Source organism: Sander vitreus, chromosome 14 (assembly GCF_031162955.1).
Source record: "Sander vitreus isolate 19-12246 chromosome 14, sanVit1, whole genome shotgun sequence".
NCBI classification, from domain to species: Eukaryota; Metazoa; Chordata; class Actinopteri; order Perciformes; family Percidae; genus Sander; species Sander vitreus.
The window spans coordinates 10,349,865-10,377,632 of NC_135868.1; the positions used below are offsets into that span (position 1 = coordinate 10,349,865).

The 27,768-nt window shown below is 40.3% G+C and overlaps 3 protein-coding genes across 3 annotated transcripts; 2 read left to right on the forward strand and 1 right to left on the reverse strand.

The window, feature by feature from the left end:
* The first annotated feature begins 585 nt into the window (after nucleotides 1-585).
* Nucleotides 586-10,003, forward strand: LOC144528413 (double-strand-break repair protein rad21 homolog A-like). The gene is made up of 13 exons (XM_078266959.1): nucleotides 586-765; nucleotides 1,467-1,596; nucleotides 3,342-3,441; nucleotides 4,360-4,466; nucleotides 4,638-4,847; nucleotides 5,007-5,129; nucleotides 5,275-5,403; nucleotides 5,852-6,075; nucleotides 6,474-6,630; nucleotides 7,032-7,177; nucleotides 7,440-7,622; nucleotides 7,694-7,777; nucleotides 8,454-10,003. The coding sequence occupies exons 1-13, from the start codon at nucleotides 622-624 to the stop codon at nucleotides 8,643-8,645; spliced, it is 1,929 nt and encodes a 642-aa protein (XP_078123085.1). The 5' UTR covers nucleotides 586-621; the 3' UTR covers nucleotides 8,646-10,003.
* A 414-nt stretch (nucleotides 10,004-10,417) lies between these two features.
* On the reverse strand, nucleotides 10,418-12,691 carry utp23 (UTP23 small subunit processome component). Its single transcript, XM_078266957.1, has 3 exons — nucleotides 12,292-12,691; nucleotides 12,029-12,203; nucleotides 10,418-11,140 (listed from the first exon to the last, which is right to left on the reverse strand). Exons 1-3 carry the CDS (start codon nucleotides 12,477-12,479, stop codon nucleotides 10,748-10,750), a joined length of 756 nt encoding a protein of 251 aa, XP_078123083.1. The 5' UTR covers nucleotides 12,480-12,691; the 3' UTR covers nucleotides 10,418-10,747.
* A 732-nt stretch (nucleotides 12,692-13,423) lies between these two features.
* On the forward strand, nucleotides 13,424-27,666 carry rnf5 (ring finger protein 5). Its single transcript, XM_078266958.1, has 6 exons — nucleotides 13,424-13,785; nucleotides 22,357-22,375; nucleotides 24,413-24,525; nucleotides 24,642-24,699; nucleotides 24,816-24,927; nucleotides 25,511-27,666. Exons 1-6 carry the CDS (start codon nucleotides 13,577-13,579, stop codon nucleotides 25,627-25,629), a joined length of 630 nt encoding a protein of 209 aa, XP_078123084.1. The 5' UTR covers nucleotides 13,424-13,576; the 3' UTR covers nucleotides 25,630-27,666.
* The last annotated feature ends 102 nt before the right edge of the window (nucleotides 27,667-27,768 follow it).

Here is a 27,768-nt window from a genome sequence, read left to right on the forward strand (position 1 = left end):
CTGACTTAATTACTCTGCTTTTTAAACTACCAGTTTCAAGGGTAAGAAAGAACTGTAAAGCTTTAAAATGACAACTATAGAAAATATAGAATTTTTTTTTATCATAAGACAATTTCCAGTGGTGAAAGAAGTCAGATATTTTACTGAAGTAAAGTAGCAATACCCCCACTAACACAGAACGTTTAGGGAACGTTAGGGAATGTTAGTTTATAGTTCTCTAAAGGTTAGACTCCACTGGCTCCAAGAAGTAGTCAGTTTCTATAGTAGTTTATGGGGAAATGATCCTACCTGCCTTGATAACTCAATCAACATTTTACTAATGAGTTCATGGCCTCAATAACTATGGTGTAGAAATGTCTTAATTAATCAGCTTGCATCCTTCTGTTAACTGCTGTCACTACTCCCATTTAGCAAGACAACCATGTCTGCATCTTTGAAGAGTCTGCTTGCAAACACTTAGATCACACAATGAATGTGTCCTTTCAACTGCCATAGTTTGTTTACCTATTTAGTGTTGTGATTTCAATCATATAGCCTACAATATGTTCTGTCTTTGTGTTATTTCCTCTCTCCAGGCCTCCCCCTTTCCCCTTTCCCTTGTGGTGAGAAGGCACCGAGACGATGTTTTATGCCCACTTTGTTCTCAGCAAACGTGGGCCGCTGGCCAAAATCTGGCTGGCCGCCCACTGGGACAAGAAGCTGACCAAGGCACATGTATTTGAATGCAATCTAGAGAGCAGCGTGGAGAGCATCATCTCACCCAAGGTAATTTCTCAGGGTCTTCACTTTCACAGTGCTGATGGTTTTAATTGTCCATTTTGTTATCATGTGTTAATCTACAACCAGTCATCCTATAATTACAAAGGTTCTGTTTTATGTATTGTTGGGACCTGATTGGTATTTTAGGCTTAACACTCTGATTTGGGTCAAAAAGTTAAGATGTAATACAGACAGCTTTTGATATTAGTTAATATATTACAAAATTGATCATGCATTTGAAACATTTACTGCAAGTCCCATCTAACAATGATGTATTATCAAACTTTTATCATTGATATGTCTTAACTGTCTTTTTAAGGCTCTTTTTAAGGCTCCTTGTATCATCTAGTGCTGAAACATTCATTGATTTGGTCTAACAAAAAAACTATAGCTAACAGTTGGTTGATATTGTCTCAAATGCAAAACATTGACATTTGTTTAATTTTATATCATTCCAAATTTAGTTTTTTGAGTTTTGTCCCTGCTTGTTAGACTTGACTTTTTACTCATAATTTAGGGCCTTTGTAACATGTGATTATTTGATTGAATGAATTTAAATAACCCTTAGTTGAGATGTAGTATCAATAGCAGAGTTGCATCTCTGTACTGTTGTAAGACAGACACTATGTCTCCTAACTACATTTTATAAAATGAAGATTTATATTACGGTATCATCACTGATCATTTATGCCCATACCTTTTTATAGGTGAAAATGGCTTTACGGACATCAGGGCATCTGCTGCTGGGGGTGGTAAGGATCTACCACAGGAAGGCCAAGTACCTGCTGGCAGACTGTAACGAGGCCTTCATCAAAATCAAGATGGCGTTTAGACCAGGTTGGGGGCAAAATGTAACTTGAGTCAAATAAAACCATCAGCAGTGACTGATTCTATGCTTTCCTCCAGTGGTCCATATGACATACAGTGTCAGTCAGAGATTGAAGCCTTTCTCATGTCCCTTGAGAGAGGTAATATTCGTTAAAGTTACTACTACTTTTTTTAAAGATGATTTTTTGGCATTTTTGAGAGGACAGCTTAGACATGAAAGGGGAGAGAGAGGGGGAACGACATGCAGCAAAGGGCCGCAGGTCGGAGTTGAACCTGCAGCCGCTGTGACAATGACTGAGCCTTTGTACATGGGGCGCAAGCTCTAAGAGTTTTTAACTGGTTATGAAACGGTCTCAATTTAATTCTGATGCCTCTATATGACCTTCATAAGCAAACGAGTCCATCAGAGAGAATATTTGCTATTTTCTGGCCAGGAGCAGAGCTTCGCCACCGCTGGAGTCTGGCAGATGCAGATATTTACGACACAAGGTGGTAGTGCTCAGGAATTCTAAACGCATTTGTCCACAGGGACCGCCAAAATCAAAACCAAAGTCCCTTGTAGTCACTTTAAAAGGTCCCATGGCATGAACATTTCACTTTATGAGGTGTTTTAACATTAATATGCGTACCCCCAGCCTGCCTATGGTCCCCTAGTGGCTAGAAATGGCGATAGGTGTAAACCAAGCCCTGGGTGTCCTGCTCTGCCTTTGAGAAAATGAAAGCTCTGATGAGCCGATCTGGAATCTCACTCCTTATGAGGTCATAAGGAGCAAGGTTACCTCCCTTTTCTCTGCTTTGCCCGCCCAGAGAATTTGGCCCACCCATGAGAGAGAGACATCATGACTTTCAAATGAGCAAAGTGGCAGTTGGTCAAGGCCACACCCCCACCCCCCCCCCCCCCCCCCCCCCTCTCCTCCTCAGACACAGAAATGGCACATACTCATTGTGGGACTGGCTCTAGTGGCTGTAATTCTGCACCAAGGCTGGATTTTGGGAAAGAGACTTCAGATACAGTATTAGGGGACCACTAAGGTCTATATATAAAAGCATCCCAAGTGCACCATGTCATGGCACCTTTAATGGAATATACAGTATGTAGCTACACAAATGCATGCACACATGCCAAAATTATTTATTTTTTAAAGATTATTTTTTGGGGATTTTCCCTTTATTTGAAAGTGACAGAGGATAGACAGGAAATGTGGGAGAGAGATTGGGGATGACACGCAGCAAAGAGCCGCAGGTTGGACTCAAACCAGGGCCGCTGCAGAGGACTCAGCCTACATGGGGCGCACGCTCTTATTGGGTGAGCTGGAGGCCGCCCCCACACATACCAAAATTAATAAATATATTCTACAGTATAATTATGACAGTGTACAGAGTTTACACATATTTACCTCTAAAATGAGAGCATGCAGCAAGTTCTGATACACTCTTAAAGAAAAAGAAAACACTGTATGCACACCTACATGCAATACTTATACTGTACATACAGTACAAATACATTCCTTCACCTTCTGTCTATATATGCAAAAATCATATACCAAGTGTATTCAGATATTAAGTTATGTCATTTATTATAATTAAATTTGTTAAAATGGTTTTCACCAATGTGTCCAGCTGTTCTTAGTTTTTCGGTACTTCAGCACCAATTTTAGGATCGTTCTTAAAACTGCTTGTGTACATAAACATTATCGAACTCAGTCTGGTTTATCCACATGCTGTTACTCTCTTCCTGCATTGTGGTGTTTCAGGTGTGGTGGATCTTCCAGAGGAGAACAGAGAAGCAGCCTACAACGCTATCACGCTTCCTGAGGAGTTCCATGACTTTGACCAGCCACTACCAGACCTAGAGTGAGTCCTCTGTCGGTCTACCTCTTCCAGAGAGAGCAGTAGTTAGAGATATAATAGAAACTAAGAGCTATAATAGAAACAAAATTGAACTGTGCAAAACACAGTGATCAAAACAAAAGCAATGGTTCTGATAGAAACAGTTCAGGGATTCAATGACAAAATAGAGGGACATGAGCTTACTGGCACAGGTAGAAAGTCCAAACCGAAGGTGGCCAGACAAACACAGATTCCAGTTAGGTGCAGGGTAGAAGAGTCAGGTACAGGTACAGGTACAGGTGGCACAAACACAATGCACAAAGCAACATTGACAATCTGGTAACTGACTGGGGGGGGGGGAGTGGCTGGTATATGTTCTGCAGGGCTGATGAGGGAAAGTGGAAACAGGTGAGCAGGTGGGCGGGGAAGGTCAGATGATGGGAATAGCTCAAAGGGGTTACCACAGGGCAGGGAGGAGTGGCTGGGTGTGAGAGTCAGGTGACTGGGGGAGGTGGAAAAGTGTTTGGAGAGAGGAACAGAGAGGCTGGGTAAACAACATCAATTTTAATTGTCTTTCTAGTAAATTTCTGCTTGTAAAATGGATTATTTATAAATAATGTATAACCATGCATGATTTTTCTTTCAATTGGTGTAATTGTTATGATGGCTCTTGCTCTTGCTCTCCACCTGCACATATAACACATTTCTATATTCTGGGAAATGTAGGTAATTACTACTAACACACAAATGTTAAAAGAGACAAAACAGGTGAGCTGACAAGCACAAAATAACTGCTAGAAGACACTAAATGAGCATTGAAGTGCGAATATATTTTAGCTGCACATTTCCTCTTTTTCCACTGCACGTGAAAAACAATTATTTGAAGAAAAGTGCTGTGAATACAAGATAAACATTGAATTGACCGTGGTTTGTTTTGTACAGTGATATTGACGTTGCTCAGCAGTTCAACTTGAACCAGAGCAGAGTGGAGGAGATCACCATGCGAGAGGAGGTGGGCAACCTCAACCTGCTGCAGGACAATGACTTTGGTAGGCATCTTTCCTCTGAACATTTGTACAGTAATGTTATGCTTGAGAGTCACATTTTTGAACACTTAATGTACTTTTCATTGTTAGTTAACAGTGTAGCTTCCTCCACTGGCCCACATTCCTCACTATATACTGTGAAGACACTGACACTGACACATTTCTGTTGTGCAGCTGACTTTGGTATGGACGACCGGGAGATGATGAGGGAGGAGAGTGCGTTCGAGGTGGACATCATGGGAGTGTCAGCTTCCAACCTGCTGCTGGAGGCCGAGGGTGGAGCTAACGCGATGGCTGACAAATCCAACCATCTAGAGTACGATGACCAGTACAAGGATGACTTCGGAGACAACCCCATGGAGAACAACGAGGGAGGCATGCTGGGTAGGATCCTGTCAATATAGGCACTGATGTAAGCCATTTGAAATGACGAATACTGATAGCTTCAACATGTTTATTTGAAATTGTAGCATTTAGATGGACTGTTAATCAAAATGAATTATCTTGATTGTAATAATTGAATGACCTCATCCCTCTGTGTAGTGGACAAGCTGCTGAGTAACGAGGATGGAGGCGGCATCTTTGACGACCCTCCAGCCATCGCAGAGAGTGTGATGATGCCTCAGGACCATGGAGACGATGACGACGACTTTGATGCTCTCTCAGGTCAGTTCCACAAATAACCTCAGCAGTATATCCTTAAAAAGCCATATTGTGTTGCAATAGCTTTGGTTATATACAGTTGAAATGATAATACAGTTACCTACATATCACAATGTATATTCAACATGGTGTGATTGTGTGTTGTTAGCGGGCGCCCCAGATAGTCCAGACTCAGGCCCAACAGAGCCCCTACCAGCCATGGCAGACCAGACCGAACAGACCACCCTGGTTCACAACGAGGAAGAAACCTTCGCCCTGGAGCCGATTGACATCACAGGTAAATGCAGCTGGTTTTAAGAGACAACATTTCTTGATCCCTGTCATTTCCATTTCTGTGCTTCAGTCTGAATTTCCCATACAGTTCCAGTTAATTTTTTAATAGAGGTCCTTCCCTTTCCATGAACAATATCACATCTTGAACACAGATTGCATGGGTGGCATAGGGATACAAAAATCCTAGACTAGCAGCAGAAAGAAAAAGCTAACAACGACAAATTGGTGATTAAAGTGTCTTGATAAGTTCTGAGTAGAAATCAATCAATCAATGATAATCCATGAGCACATCAGACCAGCAATTTCTACAAATAAAAATTGAAGTGTACAATTACAGTTTTTGTCTACGCAGGAACAATGTGTTTATATGGAAATGGCGTTTTTGCTCCAAATATCAGAGCTATTTTAGTTCACTGAGCTCATTTATCTCTGTCTCCCTATGGACTGTGCAGTGAAGGAGACCAAGGCGAAGCGTAAGAGGAAGCTGATTGTGGACAGCGTGAAGGAGTTGGACAGTAAAACCATCCGTGCACAGCTGTCTGATTACTCTGACATTGTCACCACCCTGGACCTGGCACCGCCCACCAAGAAGCTGATGATGTGGAAGGAGACGGGAGGAGTCGAGAAGCTTTTCTCTCTCCCTGCTCAGCCTCTCTGGAATGCTAGGCTGCTAAAGGTAACAGAATGTTTCAGATGCACAGTTATTCAGGGATAATTGTATCAGAATAGAGTTTTTACCATGTAGCTTTTCACCATAGAAATAAAATGGATAGAAAGGTCACTCCCATTTAAATCAACTGGGAGATACAGTTCTTGTGGCGTGAGGTTTTGGTTCTGGACCGACGCCTCCTACCAGAGTGGAGTTGTTTAACAGTTTGTGTCCAGGGTGGGAGGGGTTAGCCACAATCTTTCCTGGCCACCTCAGGGTCCTGGAGGGACGGAAGATTGCAGCCAATCACCTTCTCCGCAGAGCGAATGATACGCTGCAGTTTGCTCTTGTCTTTGGCAGTGGAATTAAAATGGTGGATCTCACTGGTTGTTCTCTCTGTCTGCATCTTTGCTTTCTCTCGTTAGATGTTTACAAGGTGTCTGACACCACTGGTACCAGACGAGCTAAGGAAGAGGAGGAAAGGTGGAGAGGCTGACAGTCTGGATGAGTTCCTCAAGGATCTGGAGAACCCTGAGGTGCCCAGAGAGGAAACAGCAGGACACCAGCAGAGAGACATCATGGGTAAGAAATGTTTTTTTTTTTTTTACATTTTCAACAGTGTGGATATTTTCGTTTTCATGTATTAAATTTTTTCTATTCTTTGGCATGGGCTGGGGTTGTTGTACTGCTTGAATTTGGGTTGTTAATGGCTTGGTATGAAATTCATACAGGTGTATGGGTTGAAAAAGTGGTGACGGTTTGAAATATAATATTTTTGTTAATTTGTGGCAGTCTAGACCAGTTTGCACAAAGTATGACCTTGAGTTATCCATTCAGTGGGAAAAGGATTAGATTATGTGCGATTGTGGATGCCCACAAATCAATGAAATTAAACATTCAGTGTTCCCATGCACAACAAAATAAATAGTTTGTCCATGCACAGTTTTTCTAACATGCACAGTATGTCCCACTTTCCTTTCCAGACCAGACCATCATGGAAGAGGCCAGTGTTCTGCAGACTTCAGTTGTAGAAGGCAGCAGGACGACGTTGGACGAGTCGGCCATGCCACCACCGTCCTCCCAACCTAGCCTCAAACGCAAAGCCCAGGACACAGAACCAGCCCTGCCTGTGAGTACAGAGGTCCCCTATTAGTAGTAGTGCCTGTATATACTGAAGCAGATACATCCTTAAGCCGCCTACACGTGATCCGCAGTAAAACTCGCTCTGTGCTCTGTGCCAGAAGCAATAATGACATATACCTGCGCTGCCCTTTGCCTCTCTGCCTGCAATATGCTCTGCGCCCTACCTCGCGGTTTTACCTCAGATCATGTGTAGGCGGCTTTACACCCATGAGATTTTTCCATATCTGATATCACGCTTCTTTCTCTAGATGGGAGCTTTGGACCAGCAACAACAGCCGCAGGGGTCCGGAGCCTCTGATGTGTCCCAGCAGCTGGAGACAGCCAATGTGGATCTGCCCCCAGAGGAAACCACTAACATCAGCCAGATGATAGAGTTGGACCTGCTTGGTGACAAGGACAAGAAGAAGAACGATGGTGACTCTGATGAAGAGGTGAGATTACACAATAGGACTTTACAATAGATAGCCTTTATTAGTGTTTCTAACTGTGTTTTCTGCGTCAGGAGGAGGAGGGGCAGGGAGGAGACCAGGACCAGGAGGAGAGGAGGTGGAACAAAAGAACCCAGCAGATGCTCCACGGCCTCCAGGTATGTACAGTATGTTTTCACAAGTTATTGGAAGAACCGAAAGAACAGGATATGTTGTTGCTACAACTTAGAGTTTATGTTTTTAATTACTTGTCAGAATGGTCACATCGAAAATCATTTTAATTTCTCAAGTTAAAATCATAAACAAACTGCAACACCCTAGACTATGTACTTTTTTTTTATTATTGACTGAATTTTTTTACAAAATCTTAATTGTTTTTCCTGGTATTTGAACTGAAACTGATATTGTATGTTTTTTAAACTTTATTGACACAATATTGAATACAGCTTACAAACAAGAACAAGACAACAAAAGTAGGAATTACATAAGAACAAACAATCTAGCAAACAAGATATACAATAAATTTTTTTTATCATCTATATTAAAAAAATAAACACACAAAAAGAAATTTAATTCAAAAAACAAAAACACATTACAGGTTTACATTAGTTATTTCTACTCAGGTAGTAGTAGTTCTACTTGTGCTTAAAGAGTGCAAGAGACGCTGGATTTCTGGATCTGGTATTGTCTGCTGCTTAAAGTGAAAGCAGCAGGTGAGTAACAATATTACAGTCAACTTATAGATGTACCAAAGCGCGCCACTTGAATGACTTTAAAATACTCTTTTGAATGACGCCCTCCCCTCCTGACTCCCTCTGTCTCACCTTGCCACAGAGGGTGATGGCCAAAACAGGCGCCCAGTCGGTCGGCCTGCTGGATCTGTGCAGGAACAACAACAAGAAGCAGGCGGCTGCTAAGTTCTACAGTTTCCTGGTTCTGAAGAAGCAGCAGGCGGTGGAGCTCGTCCAGGAAGAGCCTTACAGCGACATCATAGCCACGCCCGGACCTCGCTTCCACATCATCTAGAAAACACAACTCTACATTGGGAAAAGGAAAAAGGAACCCTGCACACAACACTGTGTCACGTTTTATTTATTTATTTGAGTTTGTTGACTTTGTTTTGTGTATTATGTGGAGTTTTATCTCCTGTCTGCAATATTTTAATATTAAGCTACGGTGGAAGGAATGAGGTCTAAATAACATGGTTGGATTATTAAGAGGTTTCTTCCAACTCCAAACAATGGGCACTTTCCTTATTTGTTATTTATTATTATTTATTAATAACTTTTTATTATTAAGACTCACTTTATAGCCAAGTTAGTATTAAGAAGGTAAGATGAAGTGAGCACAGTGTATTCCCTTTTTTGTCTGGAGTTACTTTCAACTCAATCTCATTGTTTTTTTTCAAGCAGATGTCACCAACTTTGACGAGCACGTCTTCCCTCTACAACCTGTTGTGTTGCACTGGCATGGTACCTAAGTTAAAATTAGTCCATTTTAAGATATGTTTACAGTAGGAGTGATAACTCAATCAACCATGTTACTTTGAGATTAATCTGTCCCACCACTGCAGGAAAGAAGTTCTCATGTATACAGACATTGGCCAAAAGAAGCATGCACTACTGTATATCCAAGTGTGCAAGTACATTTAAACAGTTACTATGATAGTGATTTGCAAACTCGACCAGCAATGAAGCATTATACAACTGTAGTGTAGCACTTTAAGCATTACAAACTCCAAGTTGTCGTTTTTGCAAATGCGTTGCTTGCATCATCGACTGTTTGCACAAAACTGAAGTTGTGTCCCAAATCTATACTACATACTAATCCAAAAATCTAATTTTTGAGTGTGTTGTTGTTGCACATTATTCTCCTACAACATAATGCACAAAGGAAATAAAAGAAGATGCTCATAAGTGGGAAAAAGTTCAAGCTAATTGTAGATGCTGGTGAAACTGCTCCAGGAACAAATAACTATTACATTTCTGGACAAACATGTCGCTGTCTCTTTGTTCAGTTTATGTGACAGTAGCGTTTAAAAACTGCAGTTTAATTAACGCCAGACAACACTTGTTTTTTACGGTGATTTCTTGTATACAAACTACAAAAACTATACTATAAAGGTTAGTATAATACATACTGTATACAACTAGTATGTACAATGGAACTGGGACACAGCTTATAAAAAGAGCTTCAGTTTCAACCTCTAGATGAGATAAACATCAATAGTCTGTTATACTTGCATGCTCTGTCCTGAAATATTTTATTAGAGTGGATTTGCTCGAGAAACTACCATTTGTATTACCGTGTTGCTCTTTATTCTTAAGACTTTATCCAGTGTCCCTTTTATATATGGATAGTCATTTAGTTACAACTGGGTGACACAGTAATGTATAACTGACAGTGTAAGTCAAGTAGATACTTGTTCAATATTCATTTATTGATTATATATATATATTTATTTATTTATTAAGAGAATTAACTGTTTTATTTTAAAGCAACATTGAATTTTAATGTAAAGAATTACTTGATAACACAGTCAAGTGAAGTCTGAATGGACATATGTTATGAACGTTGTCACTTGGACTCTAAACTCATTGTACCAGAAAATACTACAGGTTGAATTTAGCAGACACTCAAATGCCACAGCATACAGCAAAAACAAGCAGACCACCAAATCATTGTGACCACTCTTCTTGTGCTTCTGCAAAGAAAGCTGAATAAATCGTTTTTGATATCCACTTCCATGTAAACTGTATATCATGTAATGTCTAAGTGCATCTCATATTTTAACTATGTGCCTGTAAACCTGATATTTTTTATTTTGTATAAAAGCCAAGACAAATCTTCTCGAACTCAAAAATACTGCTATGTTTCTCAACGGTTTCAGTCCTATGCCCGTAAGCTGTAAGCCTGAGTCCCGGAAACTGTTGCAACATTTTTCTAAATAAACAACACCATGAGCAGTATTTTAAAATGTCATTTTGTGTGATAAACATTGATTTAATCTATGCAGTAACATCAGAAGAAATTACCAATGAGTGTAATTATTTTAAATTGGGGGTCATGGACATCTTCAAATATTTATGCAAGAAACAAATGGCTGAAGTCTCTGTCTTCCTGCTATACTATGTATTTGTAACTGCAGGAGCAGACATGTCTCCTCCCTCCGTCCTTCGTTTCTTGCGTCTAATTCTTTTCCTCTTCTCCCCCTGCTCCGTCTTCTTCGGCGGTGTCGGCCCGCCTTTCCTCTTCTTCAGGCAGCTTAGAGGGTTAGGATTGCTCCGTTTCCTCTTCCTCTTCCTTCCCTGCCTCTCTCCATCCTTCTGGCTGATGCCCTGCTCCTCTTTCAGGCTGCAGATACTCTGCTGCTGGGCCGGGCTGACCAGCTCTCCCAGCTGGACGGCCTTGACGTGGTCGAGGGAAGTCTGGCAGGGCTTGTCCAGCACCATGGTGTTGAGGATGATGTAGAGCAGAGGAACGCCAGGGATCTTCTTCAGGCCGGCAGTTAATGTGTGGTCCTGGAGAACACACACACACACACACACACACACACACACACACACACACACACGATTTGTCTGAGGGGATGCCAAATGTATACATGTCGGGTACTTCCCACAGTTTTAGTTTGTCCTAAGGAACTTCTCTTCCTAGACTTGCAAATGATTATATGGGAAGATATCTAATTGGCTTTACACCATTTCAGGAACTCCAGAGCTCTTCCATGACAAGACTCATAACAAGCAGCAGCCTCTGCCAGTCCTGAGGGAAAAACAAATCTCTAAATGAATGATTCTTTTTGGATCAATGTTGTTAATAATGCTTTTATGGTGCCGTTCTAACAAGAGTGATTTCTCCTCTAAACCTCTCAGATTGTGTCATAACTGTTAAGGTCTTTCTTGCAAGTTGCAACTGCTTGCAGCCAGGTTTCCCGACCCCCCAAGTGTTGTACCACTGCTGTAAAAACCCCACACTAAGATGGAACCAATACACGGTACGTCCACGAGCCTCAAAGTACCAAAAAGTAAATTTACTTAAGCTATTGCTAGACTGTGTGACAGGTACAATCAGCCAATTGTAGTGTATCAAGTGTATTGTTCATTAATACTTTCCCTTTAATCTGACACAATTTGACATCTTGCCTCCCATTCCACCAAGCATGTAAATATTTGTATTCCTAGTCCTAGGTACCTATTAATTGGCAAGCTCTAAGATATAAGAATCTAAATCTAATCTAAAATAATGCTTTATTAATGGAGCACATGCTGCAGAGGTCAACAAGTCAGTCTATGGCTTATATACAAAAAAAGCTTCATTTTAATTTCCAACAACAAAGACATTGTTATTTGTCATTTAATTCCCCCCCGGGTGATGTGTGTATCTGTGAAGGATCTCCTTATATTTACCTGTGTAGCAACAAAGTAGTGGTGTGGGTTTGTCTCCCCAAGCATGGACAGCAGACATTCTGAAGCCGGGACAGGGTCCTTGAAATGTGGACATCTCCTCACCTGAAACCTCTGCAGGATGATTTTGGCTCCGTACAGCTCTTTTCCCAGAGTCTCCAGTTCTTTCAGTGCACAGCTGCGAATAAAGAGCCAGTCGTGTGATATTAGGTCAGATATTTACATTTTACCTGTAACGTTACATAACTGTAAGTAAATCTACTCACTTTGTAGTGCACAGCTGCACCTCTCCCATCAAGTATTTGGGCATTTGCTCTTTGATCTGAATCTTGTTCTTTAAAGCCGCCTGACAAAAAGTCCCATCGAAGAGGATCTGAAAGGGCTCCCTGAAGCTGAAGTTGTATTTGTAGAAACTTATGGTTTTCTTGGCTTGTTTCTGTCGCTTGAGCCCCATGGTGGCTGATAGATGAAGTCAGAAGAATGACCGTTTACGTTCAAAAAGCCGTTGAAGATGATTGTTCCGGTTACATTGACTCGTTTTATGGATGTCTTTCATACAAATTTACAATGATCCCTAGCGGATTCTTAAGCATGGACATTCTACTGTACACACAACACGCTTACAGTCCCGCTTCTCATGACTCCGTGCGGAAACAAGTTATACGACGATGGTTCCGGAGAAATGCGCACACCAAACATACATATAAATACAGTCTACGGTCTACTGTAATGATTTCTACAGCAATGTACTGTTTGAAAACGATATCATCTTCTTTGTGGTGTTCATCAATGGTGATTGTTATTCTAAAATTAGGGGTTTCAAATAGATATACATGTTAGTATTAGCCTACATTTGAAGACATGGGTCACATATTACATGGTATATTATATTACATGATACCAAATCTTTCAGCCTGCATTTTTGGTCTGCCACAAAATGTATGCCCTTATAATGCGCATGATATTTCATTTTGTGTTTACTTCAGATCATGCTCAGTAACCTTGGCGAATATGGAGAAGTTATTACTTTCACATGACCAAGTTATCGACTCCATGGTCAATTTTAACATTGACAAATGAAAACATATTTTTAACAGATGAGCCATGCAAAACCTCGTTGATAAAACTAAACTAAAACGACAAATTGATTTGACATTCATGTAGATAGTGTTTGATTTAGTATGTCACCATTTTTACTGACCATGAGTATTTGTTTTATCATTCCTAACATTTCATCAACTTTACCCCATATTTTGTTGATAATTGATTTATCGACATTTTACTATTATTGTTATTAGTAAGCTTATCATGATTATGCATATTATTATTTACCATTATTTGGGATAGGTGTTTTTTTTTATTATCCCCGCCCCTCGTCTGTTTTTCCCGGAAGCGGAAGTCCTAATTCGGGTAGAGCGACAGCAGCAGCAGCAGCCCCAGCTCGGTTGGTGCTGGTGACACTTGTCGTCGCCTCTCACTCACAGCTAGCGTTAGCTCGGGTCGGGCCCGGTTGGGTTGGTACGTTACTCACTCACTTGTACAGTGAATATAATGGCGGCCGCGGATCCCCGGTCCTCAAGTGACGGCGGGCCGGCCAGCAGAGGTGGATTTCCAGCCGGGGAAAGCAGCAACGACCGCGACGGCTCGGGCGGCGGCAGCGGGGAGGGCGAACGGGAGCGGGACCGGGCCACCTTCGAGTGCAACATTTGTTTGGACACTGCCAGGGACGCTGTCATCAGTATGTGCGGCCACTTGTTCTGGTACGAGACGATGCGGGGGAAGGGGACGTTTCAATGTGTGGAGGTGGCTGTTCTTGTTTCGGTTCTGTAGTTTTGCTGTCTGTGCGGCCTCCTTTTACCGTCAGTTTGAGTTATTTCACGGCTGAATCACGCCCAAAACGCGCTTTTACCAGTCGTTTGTCTCCACATGATTAATATTATGTTGGGGATGACAGCGGCCAAGATGGCTTTTTAGAACTGAAGATGGTGTTGGTTTCTTAGTGCTGTGGTGATGAACGAAGTGTGTGGCTGGACATTGTAAACCGTGTTAGTGGTCCTGATGTCTCGAAGGAAGGCTCTGATCTTGTGAGGAGTTAAGTGGCTCAGCCTGATCATATGATATTGTTTGATGTAGGTCAGAGGTCACAATTGGTTACTCACCTTCTGTAACACATTTACTTTCAGGTAATCATTGGCAGCTTTGAGATCACGTCCATGCTCAGTTTTTCATTCCAAACATGCCACTGTCAGGCATTGGAGCTAAAACAAGTTCAATTAACTGATTAGTTGATAAACAAAAACAATTAAATGTTTTTTTTGTTTTCACCAAAAACACCAAATAGAATCCAGATTCTCAAATGTACTAAAAATACAGTGTGACCGTTGGTTGGATAATACAATTGATTAACTTGTGATGGACATCTTCCACAGTTTTCTGACAGTATACATCAACCAATTGAGATGAAAATAACTTAGCTGTAGCCCTGGTAAATCTAAATTATGCAAATACAAATTAAACTTTGACCAATAAATAAATGTATCTTCTAATATCTGCTCAATGTATTTATATTGATATTGGTGTATATGGCAGCCAATATGTAAATAATAAGGAATTGCACTACAGGAATGCCAAAAGGTGCAGTATGCTTGAAGATAAGACAATAGTGAAAATTAACTGTAAGCCTAGGTTGCACTTTAACTGTGATTCTAGTTCCTTCTCTTATCTCGGTTTGAATCAAGAATTGCGCAAGCCGGCTCAACCTTCAAACCACTTGTGTTGAACATCTAAACATGCACACAATGACGTGTTTAAAGGCTCATTCATGATTGTTGTCTGAAGGCCATCGTCACTTGCAGGTTGAGGCTAATGTGAGATTAGAGCCAAGAGATTGGGATTGGGGGGTCAAACCTAAGGGCATTATAATCAGTAGTAAAACTCATTCACGCCGAAGAAAAAGCAACCACTCTTTACCTGTTAATGAGGTGCGTTTTGTAATTGTAATCGATAATGATCTGTTTGGGTGTGCAACACGTGTTTTGGAAACCGAAGTGGAGTGAAGTAGGTAGTAGGCTGCTCCTGCTGTATATGTGTAAACGGTGACTTTTGTGACTACGGATGTTCTCTCCTTTCAGTGTCAAGGTTTTAACTTTTTAACGGAGAAAGTCTGTGGCAAAGCAAAGAAGCCCACAAAATGTTTTTAGCTGCACAAGACCATCATGTACAAGGGGGTCACATAGCTACCTAAACCAGGGTTTTAAACTGCCGATCCTGCCTGCAAGACAATGTCTTAACCCCCCGGCCTGCAAATTTCTTATTGTCTATTTGAAAATAATAAAATATCTGGTATGGCTGCAAAACTAGTATAACATTGGCTTTATTTGGCCTAACTGAACAGCTTTTAAAAATGGACACTGAAGTCGCTTTCCAAACCTAAAATAAAGGTTGAACTGGAGGACAGACAGTTGTAAGAGTGTTGGACAGTCGATTGTTGCCGTTAACAGATTCATGTGACGACTTTCTGTCTCGTCAGGAGTAGTAACTAGAGATGGTCCGATACCATTTTTTGCTTCCCGATTCCGATACCTGAACTTGCATATCGGCCGATACCGAGTACCGATCCGATACCAGTGTGTGATATATCTTATTGTTTTAACAACTGTATACTACTATCCCTGTATGGATGTGATATGATTTCTATCATTGTTGTCAGTCTGGCTCAGGTTAAACTCTTTGTGAAACATGAATGCCACAGAACTTTCTTTTATTATCCAGTTTGACAGTCAGTTATAACGGAAAAGAACATAAATAAACTACTTTAACGTATTTTTTTCTTTAGGGCTTTATTACGTGGTATCGGATCGGGTGCATAAACTCCAGTACTTCCCGATACCGTTACCAGCGTTTTAGGCAGTATCAGAGCATCTCTAGGCATCTTTAGTAACCCTAACAATCGCCCATTTTCAAGCACACAAGATTGTATTATTACTACAGGAATCTTAATATTGTCTGTTTTACTGTAGATTTAACATTTGATCTGAGAAATTCACCTCAGTTACATGTGCAGTTGCATTGAAGCTCCTGTGTTAGGGGAGCTGATGTAACTTAGTTGCTATGTTACCCCTCATCTCTCATCTTCTGTGATGAAACTGTGATGAAACTATCAGCAAGGAAGAAAGGTGTTGACATCAGCCCACCTGCTGCAACTTTAAATTGAAATTGCAACTTTATTGCATATTAAGTCTTTATTTCTATTACATTTTTTTAAATAAATACATTTTAACATACATTTTGTCACAGATGACCTCAAGTGTGAGTTAAACTCCTAATCCTGGCTGCATCTATTCAGCTTTATTTAACTTTGACACCATGTATTGCTTTGGACCAACCTATTTGGCATATCTCCATTAGTTAAGCTGCAGCAAAACAACTATTCGTTGCCAAAATGCCCACAAATAAAGAGTTAGCACAATAGACGTGCTTTGCTGAATTGAGCCAGCAGTATCACTTTTCTAGCATCAGAAACTATTTACTGGTACTCAACCTGCATTTTACACTTGATTGTATTGAAATGTGACAAGAAAAACTATTCAGGAAACTAACAAATTCCTCATCAGTTTTCTGACAGTATACATCAACCAATTGAGATGAAAATAACTTAGCTGTAGCCCTGGTAAATCTAAATTATGCAAATACAAATTAAACTTAGACCAATAAATAAATGTATCTTCTAATATCTGCTCAATGTATTTATATTGATATTGGTGTATATGGCAGCCAATATGTAAATAATAAGGAATTGCACTACAGGAATGCCAAAAGGTGCAGTATGCTTGAAGATAAGACAATAGTGAAAATTAACTGTAAGCCTAGGTTGCACTTTAACTGTGATTCTAGTTCCTTCTCTTATCTCGGTTTGAATCAAGAATTGCGCAAGCCGGCTCAACCTTCAAACCACTTGTGTTGAACATCTAAACATGCACACAATGACGTGTTTAAAGGCTCATTCATGATTGTTGTCTGAAGGCCATCGTCACTTGCAGGTTGAGGCTAATGTGAGATTAGAGCCAAGAGATTGGGATTGGGGGTCAAACCTAAGGGCATTATAATCAGTAGTAAAACTCATTCACGCCGAAGAAAAAGCAACCTCTCTTTACCTGTTAATGAGGTGCGTTTTGTAATTGTAATCGATAATGATCTGTTTGGGTGTGCAACACGTGTTTTGGAAACCGAAGTGGAGTGAAGTAGGTAGTAGGCTGCTCCTGCTGTATATGTGTAAACGGTGACTTTTGTGACTACGGATGTTCTCTCCTTTCAGTGTCAAGGTTTTAACTTTTTAACGGAGAAAGTCTGTGGCAAAGCAAAGAAGCCCACAAAATGTTTTTAGCTGCACAAGACCATCATGTACAAGGGGTCACATAGCTACCTAAACCAGGGTTTTAAACTGCCGATCCTGCCTGCAAGACAATGTCTTAACTCCCCCGGCCTGCAAATTTCTTATTGTCTATTTGAAAATAATAAAATATCTGGTATGGCTGCAAAACTAGTATAACATTGGCTTTATTTGGCCTAACTGAACAGCTTTTTAAAAAATGGACACTGAAGTCGCTTTCCAAACCTAAAATAAAGGTTGAACTGGAGGACAGACAGTTGTAAGAGTGTTGGACAGTCGATTGTTGCCGTTAACAGATTCATGTGACGACTTTCTGTCTCGTCAGGAGTAGTAACTAGAGATGGTCCGATACCATTTTTTGCTTCCCGATTCCGATACCTGAACTTGCATATCGGCCGATACCGAGTACCGATCCGATACCAGTGTGTGATATATCTTATTGTTTTAACAACTGTATACTACTATCCCTGTATGGATGTGATATGATTTCTATCATTGTTGTCAGTCTGGCTCAGGTTAAACTCTTTGTGAAACATGAATGCCACAGAACTTTCTTTTATTATCCAGTTTGACAGTCAGTTATAACGGAAAAAGAACATAAATAAACTACTTTAACGTATTTTTTCTTTAGGGCTTTATTACGTGGTATCGGATCGGTGCATAAACTCCAGTACTTCCCGATACCGTTACCAGCGTTTTAGGCAGTATCAGAGCATCTCTAGGCATCTTTAGTAACCCTAACAATCGCCCATTTTCAAGCACACAAGATTGTATTATTACTACAGGAATCTTAATATTGTCTGTTTTACTGTAGATTTAACATTTGATCTGAGAAATTCACCTCAGTTACATGTGCAGTTGCATTGAAGCTCCTGTGTTAGGGGAGCTGATGTAACTTAGTTGCTATGTTACCCCTCATCTCTCATCTTCTGTGATGAAACTGTGATGAAACTATCAGCAAGGAAGAAAGGTGTTGACATCAGCCCACCTGCTGCAACTTTAAATTGAAATTGCAACTTTATTGCATATTAAGTCTTTATTTCTATTACATTTTTTTAAATAAATACATTTTAACATACATTTTGTCACAGATGACCTCAAGTGTGAGTTAAACTCCTAATCCTGGCTGCATCTATTCAGCTTTTATTTAACTTTGACACCATGTATTGCTTTGGACCAACCTATTTGGCATATCTCCATTAGTTAAGCTGCAGCAAAACAACTATTCGTTGCCAAAATGCCCACAAATAAAGAGTTAGCACAATAGACGTGCTTTGCTGAATTGAGCCAGCAGTATCACTTTTCTAGCATCAGAAACTATTTACTGGTACTCAACCTGCATTTTACACTTGATTGTATTGAAATGTGACAAGAAAAACTATTCAGGAAACTAACAAATTCCTCATGAGAAGACTACCCTACACCACCTCATTTTAATTTGAAATTAAAATATCAAAAGAATAAATGAGAAAGCCACCCTAGTGGCAAACAGTTCAAGAGATTGTAGAGGAATGATTTGTGTGAAAGGGACACTGTCACTTAAATATTTCAAGGGTTAATGAATGCGTGACATCTTTACGATCTGAGTGAGAGTCCACTTGTGGTCGTTACAAGCTGCAGTGAATTTTCTCACCCTGACTGAACACCGAATGAGAGGTCATCGTGTTGGCATTTGAAAATTAAGAAAAGTTATATCAAAAGGAAAGCAAGAGAGTGGAGGGACATTTGCACAATAATACCATCCAGTGAGCTTCTGACAAAGGTTTGGAGTAGAAGGTTTCAGTGTTTGCATACACTACCTAAGCACATAATGTAATCTGAAAACTGCTGCCCGATTTAAAAAAAAAAAAAAAAAAACAATGCAACTGATCTCAGCTGGTATTCTGTCTATAATGGAGTGGAATGGAAATTTCTAAGTGACCCCAAACTTTTGACCGGTAGTGTATGTAAAACCTTCAAGATACACAATAACACCCACATACAAAGTGGTTTAAAACAGTGGTTTCAGTTTGCCTTATTACCACTTATAATCAAACATTTAGTTGTAAGCAATTTTTGGAAGTCTAGAAAACTATCTGGTAGAAAACCTAATAATCGCAACTCAAAGTCTACATACTTGCTTTAATTAGAGCTTTCACGTAGGGCTACAATTAAGGATGACCTGCCAATTACTTATTTTTAAGACTGACTGAACAGTTTAGAGCTGAAACAACTGTTCAACAATCAATAAGTCGATCACAAAAGTATCAGTCATCTCAGGGTTGTCGTTTAAGTAAAAATGCAAAACATTGTCTGACTCTAGCTTTCCAAATGTTGAGTGTTTGCTCTCTCTCTGTGTGTGTGTGTGTGTATGTATATATATATATATATATATATATATATATATATATATATATATATATATATATATATATATATATATATATATATCCGACCAAGAGTCCAAACTATATATATGAAGCTATTTGAATACCCTGCTCACTTGCAAACAGATTTTCTCCGTTTTATATCACCATTTACTGATTATCTTAAATTTTGGACAACACAAGATACATGAAGATGTCAACTTTGGAATTAGTAGTTGCAGCCGAAAGTTTAGGACAGTAGTTACATGCAGCCTAGTCTAAATCCTTGACTTTCCACTTCCGGGATTGCTACGGTGCCACAGGAAATTCCACCGGATACATGTATTTTCGCCGATATCCGTTTTCTTCCGCTTTCTTTGTGTTGGAATTTTAAACTCCAGTGGATTTCTAGGACTATGGTTAACTGCTCCTCAGATCTCTGCAGGCTAAATCCAGACAGCTAGCTAGACTATCTGTCCAATCTGAGTTTTCTACTATTTGGCAGCGGCTCTGTGAAGCATAGCACCGCCCATGACGACTGTGATTGGTTTAAAGAAATGGCAATAAACCAGAGCACGTTTTTCTCCCATCCCAGAATGCTGTGTGGACTAGCCAGACCCTCCTCTGCTCCGCAGTGTGTGGATGGTCTGGCAAAGCGGGACTACCTGCAGCCAGACTCTTCCATTGCTCCTGCTGACATTTCAGATGCCTAAAACGGCCACCAAGCATTGTGTTTACTGAAACATAACTGCAGTCTGTCTGTAAACACATGATTAAGATCAGAGGGGAGTAACTAGACAATAATCCAGTCTCAGTTTATGTTTTTATTCTAATTAAATGTTAGGAAAATTAGAGATTCTGCATCCATTTAATGGCTCCTGTGGTATCACATAATGGAGTCTGTGTGTACACTCTGCAGTCAGGCTTATTTTTTTTAAGGTCACAAGAGCTCAGGCTATACGTGTGGCCACATGTTAAATCACAGTTGAATGGGTTGTTATGTTTACTTAGGCCTTACGCTTTGTTGAGCTGTTTGGGAATGCCATTCTGAGCAGCGATCTGATAGCCGGGGTTACGTTAATACTGTAACGCTGTCAGCCGTGCTCAATAGATAAAAATGTGTGGAAAAGCCTGCAGATTGGCACGAGGTCGTTTTGCTTTTTGGTTCATTTTGTCATGGTCACGTTGAGGTGTTTGGTTAGGCCCACCTGAGTCAATGAGGTTTCAAATGTTTTATGGTTATGAAACCGTGAAAGTGTCAAAAACAAGTCCTGCCTGTTCCTCTGCATGATCTGACTTATTTTGCTGTTGAAGTTTCTCACAAGGAAACTCTGACAGAAGCATTTAGAGACAATAAGAACATGGAGAGAGGTTAAGAGACAATTGCTACATAACATACTGTACTGTTAAACACACTGGATGTATTTCTTGCACCCACATGTCTTTTCAGTCAAAAACGTACCTCAATGACAGGAACATTAGCTCTGCATACCTCGTAGAAACTCTAAACCTAGAAATGTAAGCTTTCTGTAGTGGCGACTAATTATTCAACTCATTTATTCACACATTTAATTTACTGGTGCAGGGCAGGTTGCTCGGTTCTCGAGATATGTAAAAGACAACGGACACAAACACACGGAGGGTCCTCGTTTAATAGTTAGATAATGCACCAGAGACTATGGTGCAGTATCCATCATACTTCCAGATTAGTTTGATCAAATTTAAAACCACAAGACTATATCAATTCTGTCGAGGACAAACCCACCAGAGTCCCTTTCACTTGCCATATACTGTACTGTAGTTTATCCATCGTAATCCTAAAATAAATTCTTTCGACATGTCTTTGCACACTTTGATTTTTGTGGGCAGTACAGCGTTATAAAAGGTGTAAGAGGTAGAAATACTCACCACCGCGTTGTTGTCCGGCTCCTGAAAAAGCCTCAGATTTTGGTACCAACTGATGTGGCGTTTCCTCAAAAACCTGCATCCTGCACTCCGCCTATGCAGCAGCAGGTCGGCCTGGCCCGCAGCCGCACAAACGAGACCGTTAACTGCTCAACAAATGGAGCCAATTAATACTAACTATGGGCAGCAGGGACAAGTTTAAGCAGCCACTTGTTTAGGAACAGGTTGTTCTGGCCATGTGGGCTTCCATAGGTGGTAGATTCACCAAAAACTAGGGGTGTGCAAAAAAAAAACGATTCACATTCGAATCGCGATTCAAGCTCTAACGATTCAAAATCGATTCATAGAATTCCAAAAAAAAGTACATTTACATACTGTGAATCATTTTTTTTTTTTATCGAGAATCGTTTTTGAATCAAATCGATTTTGAATCGAATCTTGAGCCTAAAAATCAATATCAAATCGTGACATTTTCTGAATCGTGCACCCCTACGAAAAAAAGAGTTACCAAAAACAGGCAGACTTTACATATAGTCTATCCATTGAGATGTATATGATACATATTATAAATTGTCTCCAAGATTGTGTTGGGGTTGTGCTGTTATTGAAGCAGGAGGCTGACATTTTAAGAGGAAAAGAACTTTTGTGAGAATGCAAATTCATCTCATCTTTGTTTGTCTCTGTCTCTACAGCTGGCCCTGTCTGCATCAAGTGAGTATTTCCTAATGTCACCCTTTGTTTGGTAATACTCCTTAAACGGCCACACAGGGGTTTTCGATACTCGGACTGATTTGACTTCTACTTTGGTTAAAGTCAGGGAATTGTGAGGTCACCAAAATCTATGTAGTAAGAAATAGTGGGTCTAGTAAAATGATTATTGGATGACAGTTAGATTAATAACTGATGTATTGTTTACGTCATTTAGCCAAACATTCACAGGTTCCGTGCAGATTGCGGGTTTTCTCTGTTTTTCTGGGAATTCATCTGCAACTATTTTGATGATCAATTTAACTTTTGGCTCACTTTCCAAACAAAAATGCTAAGCTTTTATAGTTTACAGATTCTTTCTTTTTCTCCCCCGTCTCTTCGTTTTATAGAACTGGAAATCTGTGGGGTTTATTTAGACGGTGACTGGCTTTTGTTGGTCAGACAAAATGTGAACGTGTCACGTTTGGCTCTGGAAATTTTAACTAAAGTATTGGCAGATTAATGGATGACAGTAATTGTTAGTTGCAGCCCCAAAAAGAACCGATTCAAAAAGACATCCTGGTTCTGAGAAATCAATTTACTATTCTCCCTTTTTTAATTCAATCAGGAGAGACTTCGTTGCAGATATGCATGGATTTATTGTACATGTGCATAATAAGAAATGTACAGAGTCTTTGGGGATTAGACTCCCATCGTTAAAAACATTTTAAAGGGGTAGAGAAGCCAGACATATATCCCCCCCCCCCCGATGGCGCCTAGACACTGGTGATGGTGGAGAGGGAACCCGGAGGCCAAACGAAGAACCTGTCTGCCGGAAAGGGACTCAGGTTTCAGTGGTTGACGATGACCGGAGGTGGAAGGGGAGGAGGAGGGTTGCATGTTTACCTGAGAAGACAGCTGATAGCAAGGAGAGAGACATTTAAAGCAGGAAGTCAAGCTGTGATTGGATCATGAATTTCGTGGCCAATTCTGGTTGGTTTACTGAAGAGTGAACTCCTCTTAACAGCTGAATAGATTTAGGGAGAGATAGTGGTGATTGAAGTTATTTAGAAGTCTTCCTGAAAGAATTTGCGCTGAGCTTCATTAGATGAAATGATAAAAATTCAAACAATTGATGGATTAACTGGTAATGAAAATAATTCATATTATTAATTTAATCAATAATTAATATTAATATAAAAAATAATTAATTTGCATCAGTCTCTGAGAATATTATCTCCATTCCCTCACACTGAAGCACGTAAAACTGATTAATTGATGAACAAGTATTTGCCAGTTTCTGTGCGAGCTCCAACCAGCTCAGGCAGTTTCATATGTCAAAACCTACCTGACTTACGCGTTTTGTGGCCGAGCCATCGATTTAATGTCCCATCAATCGGTTTCATACTACAGCAAAGCTGTCTGCACATTTTGTTGCATGCTGTCAGACTGTGTGGTCTGTCTGAAAAAGCTTCATCAGAACAAGACGGTAGGTCTGTACCTGTCCACACGGTCCTCTCTAGTCAGACACAGTAAGTGAAAACACCTGTGTGAGCGAGCTATTGCCGAGTAGGGCCTTCGGACTCCAGCGAGTTAACCTAAATGTACTGCAAGGATGTGATGTAACCTCAGCGTGGAAACTACACGTCGGTTGACTTAGTGCAGCTTAAACATGCTAATGCACTTAATGCCTCTGTTTACTGCAGCTTTCTCTCTGCCGCTCACTCCTACTCAACCACGTAGAGCTGTACGTTGCTCTCAGTGTAGCACCATAAGCACTGCATTTATTCATGTTCAGATTAAAAATGACTGCAACCATTTGTGGAAATGTACGTACTGTTAATCCAGAAGAAAAGTTGTTGTGATGTGCTGCTGATTGGTGTCCTTGGTGTGCTTCAGGTTACATTCACAAGAGGAAATCTTCAGTTTTAGATGAGCCTTTCTTAGAAAATGTTAGCTGTTATTTGGCACTGAAGCCAATATTTAAACAGTTAGGAAGGGGGGTTATCTGATCTGTATTGTAAACATTTTGACATGTTTATCCTCTGTGGCTCCTCTCAGTGGTTGGAGACGCGGCCCAGCATGCAGCAGTGTCCTGTGTGTAAAGCAGGCATCAGCAGGGAGAAAGTCATCCCACTGTATGGCAGAGGGAGCTCCAGCCAAGAGGACCCCAGGTACTGTGTGTGTGTGTGTGTGTGTGTGTGTGTGTGTGTGTGTGTGTGTGTGTGTGTGTTTTTTCTGTGATAGTCTTATGGTTGCCTTATGATTTGATGTTACTGTGGTTGTTCAGGTTGAAAACTCCACCTCGGCCTCAGGGACAGAGAACAGAGCCAGAGAGTCGAGGCGGGGTGAGTCGTCTTACATCCACTGATTAAGCTCATAACTACAATAAGCTCTTATTTATTGTATGTCTTCTCATTTTTATTTATTTTTTAAAACTTAACCCTGTTGTTTTTACTGTCAGATGTTTCAGGGTTTCGGGGACACTGGCTTTCACATGTCTTTTGGCATCGGGGCTTTCCCCTTCGGCTTCTTCACCACTGTCTTCAACGCCAACGACCCCTTTCACAGAGCAGGTAAACACACAAAAACACAAACATCGTTTTCTCACTGATTACATGAGCCAACATCTTTCCTTCCAAGTAAAATCAATTGGAAGCGTCTAAATAGCTGATGATGAACAGTTAAGGTGATACATGAGTGTCTTTTACTTGCTGGCTTTGTTATTATTCAAACTGAGGAGCCGTCATTTGTAACCAGGTCTGATTTTAAAGCACAGCTAAAAAGGTAAATATGCTCTGGTGGCTGCTGCATTTTTACCCCATTTTGAGGCCCTGTCTTATAGAAGGTTGGTGTGTCAAAATCTAGTTTTAATAGATGAAAACTTCTTCTACTAAAGCTGTAATTTTCAGTGGCCATGGTATACATGTCAATAAATTAATGTACTTATGAATAATTGTAGTCTTTATTGTGTTTCAACTAAAAATCCTAAATTTGCATAAAGCCTGTGGCTGGATTATAGTGATTATCAGTGGGTAAAAAGCTCCATCCAAACACATCTGTCGCCTTCGGGGCGACATAATTAGAGTACAGATGCAAACACACCACCCCCCGAGACTGTTGTAATAACATTTCCCACCCATCTCTCCCCCATGTCAGACCAGTATGCAGGTGATCACCAAGGCAACACTAACCACAACAATGGCAATAACAACTGGCAAGACTCCCTCTTCCTATTCGTGGCCATTTTCTTCTTCTTCTGGCTGCTGAGCGTGTGATGGAGACCGGTGGATAGACGGCTAGACGAGTGGAGCGATGAGTGCAAAAAAACAAACAAAAAGAAACTCTTACACACTTAAGCCACAGTCACACAACCATTTTACATTTCCTAGCAGGTACTAAGTTGGGAGAGAGTGTGACATTGTGTTTGATCCCAAAACAAGAAATACAGGATATAATACTATGTTTGGTTTTCTCCTCCTGGCAAAGGCAGACTCACTTTAGGATTCTCAACCACCTGCTACGTTGATTTTGTTTATACAAATGGAAAATAGTGGTGCGTGAATCCCAAAAAAAGGCATGTTGGAACTCCCTCTCTACATGGACCTGTAGATATATGCACACAGAAAATAACTGTTGGGGTTCAGAGACAGTATTAAGTGATCAGGGTGAGCTATGTAAAGGATTTTCATATTGTTTTGGGTACAGAAAAAGGGGGGGGGGTGTAGGATAATTTGGGGCAGTGACTTATTCTGTTTCAGTTTTTCACATTCCTCTTAAAGGTTTATTCCTTCAATAGTCAGAGGGAGGTTGTGGACAGTTCAAGTGGGGTTAAAACAGGGAAGAGCGGGAGCAGTATGAGGTAATGTAGTGGTTGCTATAGCAACTGTTTCTTACTCTAAAAGGCCAAAGAGTATCAGACCAGTCGTGTACGATGCCGGGGGATGAAAATTGTAATTGAATTATGTTCCTGTTAACAGTTCCCTTGTGAATTAAAAAAGTACTTCTAGAATTTGTGACTTACTCTTAAAACAGATGGAAATGGCACAGATGGATGCATTTTTTTTTTTTTATATATATATATATATATATATATATATATATATATATATATATATATATATATATATATATATATATATATATACACACACATTTGTCTTAACAAAACCTGCCATTGCACTGTGAAGTCATTTGTATACGGAGCTGTCCTAAAGATTGAAGCGTGTGCTGATGTTTAACCACTTGCTGTGTCTTTCCCTCACAAAGATGTGTACCGTTAAAGGGTCAGTTTGGGAAATATTTGCATCAACATGAGAGAGTAAAAAGCAATCTGACACACAGTTTGTCAAGTACAGAGCAAATTGTCAAGAGAGGAAAAACTGCTGACTAATTAGTAGCTCAATGAGATGCTACACAGTACATCATGAGGGCAGAGTCGATGCGAGGTCATAAGGGAGGAGAATCCTTTCAATTAGTCGTGGAGGTGGAAGGGTCAGCGCGCTAAGAATTTACAGGAATGACCAGCAACTGTTCAATGAACTTCAGTTGATTTGTTGTTTTTCTGACTATGTGTCTGAGTGAGTGTGTAAACATTATATATTTGTATATATGAATATTGTAAATGCTGTTTCTACGTGTTCTGATTGGATGGCCAGCCACAGAGGGCGATAGGGGACGAGATGAGCGAGTAGGCCTAAAGATGCTTTTGTAAAGCGAGAAACGATCTGGTTCCTGGTTTTTCATTATTCCCTTTTACTCAAGAAAAGGCTTACAGCCCAAATGAATAACTCTTCTGCTAACCTCTAGATAAATGTCTCTTTCCTTTATGATTCAGCTCATTTGCATTTTAAAGATCTCCCTTTTAATGTACAAACAGTTTGAAGCAGTTGAGCAACGTAATAGTAAAGTAATGCACATTCATCTTCATGTGACAGCAGTGACTAATGTAGCCTTGTGCTACTAACCTCAAGCAGAGATGAGGACTGGGCTACTGGAATACTCACTTCCTCCTAACTCCACACCCCCAGATTTTTGTCATTGATGTGTAATATCACTAGGATTCAGCTGAACTAGATCTAATGAATCGGGTGTTTGGCACATTCACACCAGGGTCAGAGATGAAACTCTGTAGGATGGACAGGATGGCTGCTGGGGCTCTTCATTGCCTGCATATTTGTCTGTTCAAGCTACACTTTGTATTATAAGACTTATGACACTAAAAACAAGTGATGGAGGTTACGATTTGACAGACTTAAACTGGAGACGTGCAAAACCATATGATGTAGAAGATTAAAACTTCATTTAAACATTGACTTGTTTTGTGTCGTCATTATCTACATTTTAATAATATCAAAGGCCTCTGTGTATCATCCGTTCATTAAATTATTTAATTCAACCCAGGAAACAATTCGTAA